This window comes from Epinephelus moara, chromosome 16, assembly GCF_006386435.1.
Source record: "Epinephelus moara isolate mb chromosome 16, YSFRI_EMoa_1.0, whole genome shotgun sequence".
NCBI classification, from domain to species: domain Eukaryota; kingdom Metazoa; phylum Chordata; class Actinopteri; order Perciformes; family Serranidae; genus Epinephelus; species Epinephelus moara.
In genome coordinates, this window is record NC_065521.1 from 1379233 (window position 1) to 1386336 (window position 7104).

The 7104-nt window shown below is 35.8% G+C and overlaps 1 protein-coding gene across 1 annotated transcript in view; it reads right to left on the bottom strand.

The window, feature by feature from the left end:
- LOC126403467 (receptor-type tyrosine-protein phosphatase-like N) overlaps positions 1-7104 on the bottom strand; it is a 39508-nt gene that overhangs the window by 2504 nt on the left and 29900 nt on the right. Inside the window, exons 10-15 of the mRNA XM_050066149.1 lie at positions 6717-6803; positions 5299-5378; positions 5117-5181; positions 2352-2564; positions 270-575; positions 4-151 (exon numbers count right to left, since the gene is read on the bottom strand). Of these exons, the coding sequence (XP_049922106.1) occupies positions 4-151; positions 270-575; positions 2352-2564; positions 5117-5181; positions 5299-5378; positions 6717-6803 (899 nt within the window). The remainder of the gene's footprint in view (positions 1-3; positions 152-269; positions 576-2351; positions 2565-5116; positions 5182-5298; positions 5379-6716; positions 6804-7104) is intronic.

Here is a 7104-nt window from a genome sequence, read left to right on the forward strand (position 1 = left end):
CACAGGGCACAGAGTCGGGGCAGCGGTTCTTCTTGGTGTTGGCGTCGCTCTGAGCCACAGAGACGGCGCTGGGCTCGGCCTGGTAGGAACACAGAGCCTCCCACTCTTTCATCAGACGGTCCTTGTTCCTCAGGTGGTCCTCCATGTAGGCCTGAGGGACGATAGCAACACAGTCAATCTTTGAGTAAATCATTACATGCAAAGTAAATGTCTATATTTGTTGACTGATTCATTTGACATCAATGTAAATGCTTGTGGAGGCAGCTGACCAGGATCATGTGACCGGTGGAGATGTCCATGTTGGCCTGGGCTGGCTCCTCGCACCATGACGGCGTGCTGCTGTGGGAGCTTGGACTGGGCTGGGCTCCGTCGCTGAACTGAGATGACACGCTGCTCACCCTGGAGTCGGCGCCTCCGCCTCCTGCTGCTCCTGCTCCACCACCTCCGACACCAGCACCGCCTGCTCCTCCCACTCCAGCACCTACTCCTCCGCTTGCTCCTCCCACGGCGCCGAGGGCAGCAGCTTCCAGGCGTCCGAAGGGGCCTTTAGAGGCCATGTGCTGGCGACACAGGTCCTGGTGAGCCAGTTATGCTTGCATCACTGCTTTATCACCTTTGTACTGTTATTTTAATAAATATTTTAAATCTATTAAATTAGCTTTTGTTGAGTTTATTTGGTAACTGTGTGCTGCACAATCTGCAGATATGCCAACATACAGCAGCTCATTTGGCTAATAAGCTTTACCAATATTGATATATCCACTTTTATCCCAGCCTGATTTTAGTGACCATAATTCTCTTCTGCAGTGGATAAATCATCATGTTGTGCAGCATTAATTTCATTGAGGAAAACTATGATGAAAATCTAACAACCTTTATTCCATGACAAATACGAGAGGATGATGAGCTAAAACACATCTTGATCATAAAAACTGATACAAAATCTATGGTTAATTTTCGTTGACGAGACAAACAATGTTTTGAATTTTCATTGACTAAAATATTTTGAAATTTTGTTGACATAACTTTGTGAATTTTCATCGACTTAAACTTTTTGAATTTTGCTGACTAAAATGTTTTGAATTTTCATCAAGTAAAACCTTTTGAATTTTCATCTACCAAAATGTTTTGAATTTTTGTTGACTAAAATGTTTTAAATGTTTGTCAACTACATGTTCTGAATATTTGTCAACCTAACCATTTTGAATTTTTGTTGAATAAATGTTTTGATATTTAATCAACTAAAACATTTTGAATTCTTGTCAACAATTCTTTTTTTAATTTTCTTTGAATAAAACGTTTTGAGTTTTTGTCGACTGAAATACTTTGAATTTTTGTTGACATAACTTTTTGAATTTTCATCAACTTAAACTTTTTGAATTTTGCTGACTAAAATGTTTTGAATTTTCATCGACAAACATTTGAATTTTCATCTACCAAAATGTTTTGAATTTTCGTTGACTAAAATGTTTTAAATTTTTGTCGCATAAACATTCTGAATATTTGTCAACCAAAAAGTTTTGAATTTTTGTTGAATAAAAAGTTTTGAATTTTCATCAACTGTAATGTTTTGAATTTTTGTTGACTAAAACATTTTGAATTCTTTTCAACAATTTTTTAAATTTTCTTTGAATAAAACATTTTTGAATTTTGCTGACTAAAATGTTTTGAATTTTCGTCGACAAACATTTAAATTTTCATCTACTAAAATGTTTTAAATTTTTGTCGCATAAACGTTCTCAATATTTGTCAACCTAAAAGTTCTGAATTTTTGTTGAATAAAAAGTTTTGAATTTTCATCAACTGTAATGTTTTGAATTTTTGTTGACTAAAAATATTTAGAATTTTCGTTGACATAACTGTGAATTTTCATCGACTTAAACTTTTTGAATTTTGCTGATTAAAACATTTTGAGTGTTTGGCAACTAAAAGGTTTTGAATTTTCATTGAAAAAATATTTTGAATTTTTGTCAACCAAAATGTTTTAACTTTCATAAACTAAAATGTGTTGAATCTTCTTCTAATAAAATGTTTTGAATTTCTGTCAGCTAAACCTCGCCTAAAAGTATGAAGGATCAAAATGACTTTAACGTGACCAAAACAAATAACCATTTTCATCTCAAGACACTAAATCTGAAAAAGTTGTCATAATTAATACTGCATACTCGTTATCGTGTCGGCCCACCAGCAGATGGAGACATGAAATAGAAAACTTGTCAATATGCAAAATAAGACAGAACATGTTCCATTTTAAAGCCGATACCGATGACGTGCTGATATTATCGTGCATCCCTAGTTTATAGGATATATTTGTAGTTTATAGGCCATATTTGTAGTCTTTCTCTCCTCACCTGATACTCCTGGTGGGTGAAGGTGCCCCCCTCTGGTCCCAGACCCAGCTTCTTTGCTGCCAGTCGGTGGGCGTGGTGACGCAGGCAGGCGATGGTCATGGCTGCCACCAGGATGCTGCCAATGCAGGCCATGGCCACCAGCGTGGCGAACACCCAGCGGGAGCCACTGGGCTGGACTCGGGTCGCCAGGGGCAACGCCTTCCCATCATTCCTCTGTGGGAGGAAGAACAAACAGAAAGGATAAATAATCAGACATTAGCTAATGAGGTGGGGGAGGCGTCTCTGACCCAGCGGCACAAAAACATCCCTCAGTCCTGCTACATGTCCTCTCTGCATCGTATCCTTTGTCCCCCTCTGCTCCTCGTCACCCCAACTCTCCCCCCTCCACTTCATCCCTCCTCTCCTTGGATGAATTGTCTCTGCTGACCTCTCTGACCTCCTCCTTCCTCTCCGTGGGCCTCAGGAATGTGAGGCGCTCTCTGAAACACATTAAGTTGGAGCTGGGGGGCCGAAAGGCGACTTCACCTGCTATTATAAAGGGGCCGCGGTGGGGCTCAGAGCGCAGCAGAAACACAGGAGGCTGCACGTGGCTGAAGGTGCTTCACTGCTCCACGTTTATACAAGAACCTAAAACATGATTCAATCACCACAAAGTCAAGATGTCCTCTCTTATCTTTAATCTGTGGAGCTAAGAGACAGTTCATTTATCACTGCTCACATTACAAGAAATAAATCCTTAAGAAAGCCCTTAAAAACTCTCCTTAAATATGTCACAGAGTCAGAGCTGCAGAAACACTGTGTCAGTGCTCAGATAATAAAACACCTGCAGTTAAACTCACCAGCAAAAGCTCCACATACATTACAAACATCCTATAAATATGATGATGCAGATGTCACGAAATGACCTCGGAAGTGTCAGAACATTTTTAATATATGAACATAACTGTCACTATAAAATGATTGAGTCATCTTTATGAGAATTAACTGATTAATAATTAAACTCTGTGTTAACAATAACAATAACGTGTTAATGAGCTGGTTTTTCATGTGTTCACTCACCAAACACACGATGCAGAGAAACTTTCCTGCCGTCCTGCTGCACTCACACAGACCAGAAACTCCCACAGTGTCAAGTTAGACTGAAAATAAAGTAACTGGACTTCCAGGACTGACTTTCACAATAAAAGTGTTCCTTTTTTTTATATATATAAAATCATTATAATCATCATTTTGGTACAAGTTTGAATGAAGGATGTGTTTCCAGATCATGATCTTGTTGTATTTAAACATTTAACAATGATGGAAGTAGATTGACTCAAGTCCTGCATTTATTTTGAAGCAGTCTACTTCTACTTTAAACTAAAATAAATTAAAAAAAATAAAAAATTAAACTCCCAAACAGTTTATGCAGCTGAAACCATTAGATTATTATTAAAATAAAATAAATAATAAAATCTGATGTTTTGTTATAAATTGAAATCCCCAACATTTTATACAACTAAATACATTAGATTACTACTTAAATAAAATCCGGTGTTTTGTTAAAAATTAAAATACCTCAGAAATCTATAATGCTGAAACCATTAGATTACTATCAAATTAAAATTAAATTAAATTAAATTAAATTAAATTAAATTAAATTAAATTTAATTTAATTTAATTTAATTTAATTTAATTTAATTTAATTTGATGTTTAATTATAAATTAAACTCCCGAACAGTTTATGGAGCTGAAACCATTAGATTATTACTAAAATAAGATAAAATAGCATGAAATGAAATACAATAAAATAAAATAAAATAGAAAAAAATAAAATAAGATGAAATAGAATAGAATAAAATAAAATAAGATAAAATAGGAAAAAATAAAATAAGATGAAATAGAATAGAATAGAATAAAATAAAATAGAATGAAATAAAATGAAATAGAATAAAATAGAATATAATAAAATAAGATGAAATACAATAAAATGAAATAAAATAAAATGAAATAGAATAAAATAAAATGAAATAGAATAAAATAAAATGAAATAAAATACAATTAAATAAAATAGAATAAAATAAAATAAGATGAAATCAAATAGAATAAAATGAAATAGAATAAAATAAAATAAAATAGGAAAAAATAAAATAAGATGAAATAGAATAGAATAGAATAAAATGAAATAAAATTTGATGTTTAATTATAAATTAAGCTCCTGAACAGTTTATGCAGCTGAAACCATTAAAATTATTACTAAAATAAAATAAAATAGGATAAAAAAAATAAAATAAAATAAAATGAAATAAAATCTGAAGTAACATAATTTTCAACTCAGCTATTTATCAAAACAGTTGTCAAGTCATTTTCTGTCAGTCAACTAGTTGATTTACTGCTTCAGTTGTATAAACTGTTGGGGAGTTTAATTTATAACGAAACATCAGATTTTATAAACTTTTCTGATATTTTATGCAAAATGAACGAAAAGTAAAGCTGACAGATAGATGATGATAAATGTCCTGCACTGTGCTCTGAGCAGGTCAGCAGCATCAAGACAAAAATACAAGTACTGAAGTTGTACTGATGTACTTGAGTCAATGTTTAGTTACGTTGCACCACTGCATATGTTCATATAACTGTGTCATACTTATGGACTTTTACTGAAGTAAAGATTTGGATGCATCTAATCTGGTCTTCCTCCAGCTGTCACATGCAACCCTCTCTGCTGCCTCTTCTTCTTCTTCTTCTTCTTCTTCTTCTCTGAACACTTGTCAGGTGTCACTCACCTCTCCGACGCCGCTCTGCAGCACCTTCAGACCCGTCTCTGCCTCCAGGAAGTTCTTCTCTGCAACTGCAGCGACCAGACAATGAAACACTCACTATCTGAGGAGTTCTTCACAGCACTGTAGAGTTCAACACTGCAGCTCTCAGTCATCACGAGTAGAGTAATCTGTACTCAGTAACGTACCAGCTTTCTCCGCCACCTCTCCAGCCGTCAGGTTCTTGCTGTTGGGTCTGATCCTGAAGGTGATGGAAGGTCCCACGACGCTGCAGGAAACACACAACAGCACATACACACACCAGTTACACACACATGTGCTACATGTGCTTTAGTGGAGCATTGTCTCAACATGCTACTTCACACTGTTACTCCACTGATCTCAGAGCTGGAGCTACTGCACACATCAGAGTTCCAGCTTCAGTAATCACGTAAAATATTTGACACAATTAATGGAATTATTTACATTACTTAAAGTGTATTTTCATAACTCTCACGTTTCTCTTACTGAAATTAACAACTGTGTTTAAATGATGTTTTATTCTTATTTCTTCTTTTCTTCAAACCTAAATAAAAATATTGAGTTCATCTTGATTCAGGTGCAGCGACTTGCTGTTTCTGTTCTCAGTGTCACGTTACAGGATTTCACCTGCATGTTGTTTGTTTTGAACTCTTCAGGACTTCGTCAGCTTTTATTTTATTTTCATTGTATTTTCTTTCTGCTGTAAATGTTTTCATTTTTTACCTTCACTTTTGCGTCTTTTTTTTTTCTTGTATTATTGATAAGCTTTTAAAATTGTGAGTAAACAGTTTGTGTTTCTGATGCATTTTATTTATTTATTTATTTCAGTGTTTTTATACTGTTTTGTTTTTCTCATTGCATTCTACTATTACTGCTAAAACTAATAATAATAATTATTATAATATCATGGGTTATTTTTTTAATTATTTATTAAGTTAGTTATTATTCAGTTATTTAATATTTTTGTTTTGTTGTGTTGTTGTTCTTTGTAAAGCGTCTTTTAGTATCCACAAAAGTGCTTTATAAATCTAATCTGTTATTATTTATTTATTTATTCATTTATTTTTACCAGCAAAATTCTTTTACTTTTTTCTGATTTTTATTTTGGTTTGATTATTTTCTTTCAATACTTGTGCAAAGTCATTTTTTATTTTTAGATTTTTTATTTTTTATTTTTATTTATGTTTGTAAATGAATTATTTGTGTCATTTTTCAGTTTGCAACCAGCTCAATAAAATCTTTTTAAATTAACTGCAGGTTATTTTTCATCATCATAATTTTTATATACATTTTTATGAGTTTTTATTGTTTCATGTCGACTCCAGGAAGTCACTGAGACCTGACTACAGATCTGCAGCGCTAAGTTCTGGCTGTAAGGTCAAAGGTCAGGGGTCAGTGCAGGGTGAAGGGTCAGACAGGCAGCAGAGAGGACGAGCAGCATGAAAGCAGTCAGTCACGTCCACATGCAGCCGCTCAGCTGGAGACCACAGCAGGTAATGATGTCACACAGGGACGCTGCAGAGGCTTCAGGCAGTGGGGGGGGGGGGGGCTTAACTATAGCGCCTGGCGGTGCTCTGGCTCCTACCTGATGTTGATGACGGAGCCGGTGGAGAGGCCCGCCCTCTCTGACAGCACCTCCAACAGACGCACCCCGTCGTTCAGACTGAGGGGGCTGCAGCGACAAAACGCACACATTCATACACACAGACACACACTGATACACACACTGGTACACACACTGGTACACACACTGATACACACACTGGTACACACACTGATACACACACTGGTACACACAGACACACACAGACACACACACACACAGACACACACACACACACACACACACACAGACTGCTCTCCACCAGCATCCTCTATCCTTCCTTCCTTCCTTCCTTCCTTCATTTCTGTCCTCATGTCCTTTCCTTGCTCTCACCCTTTCCTCCTTCCCTTCCCTCTGCTTTCTTTCTTTC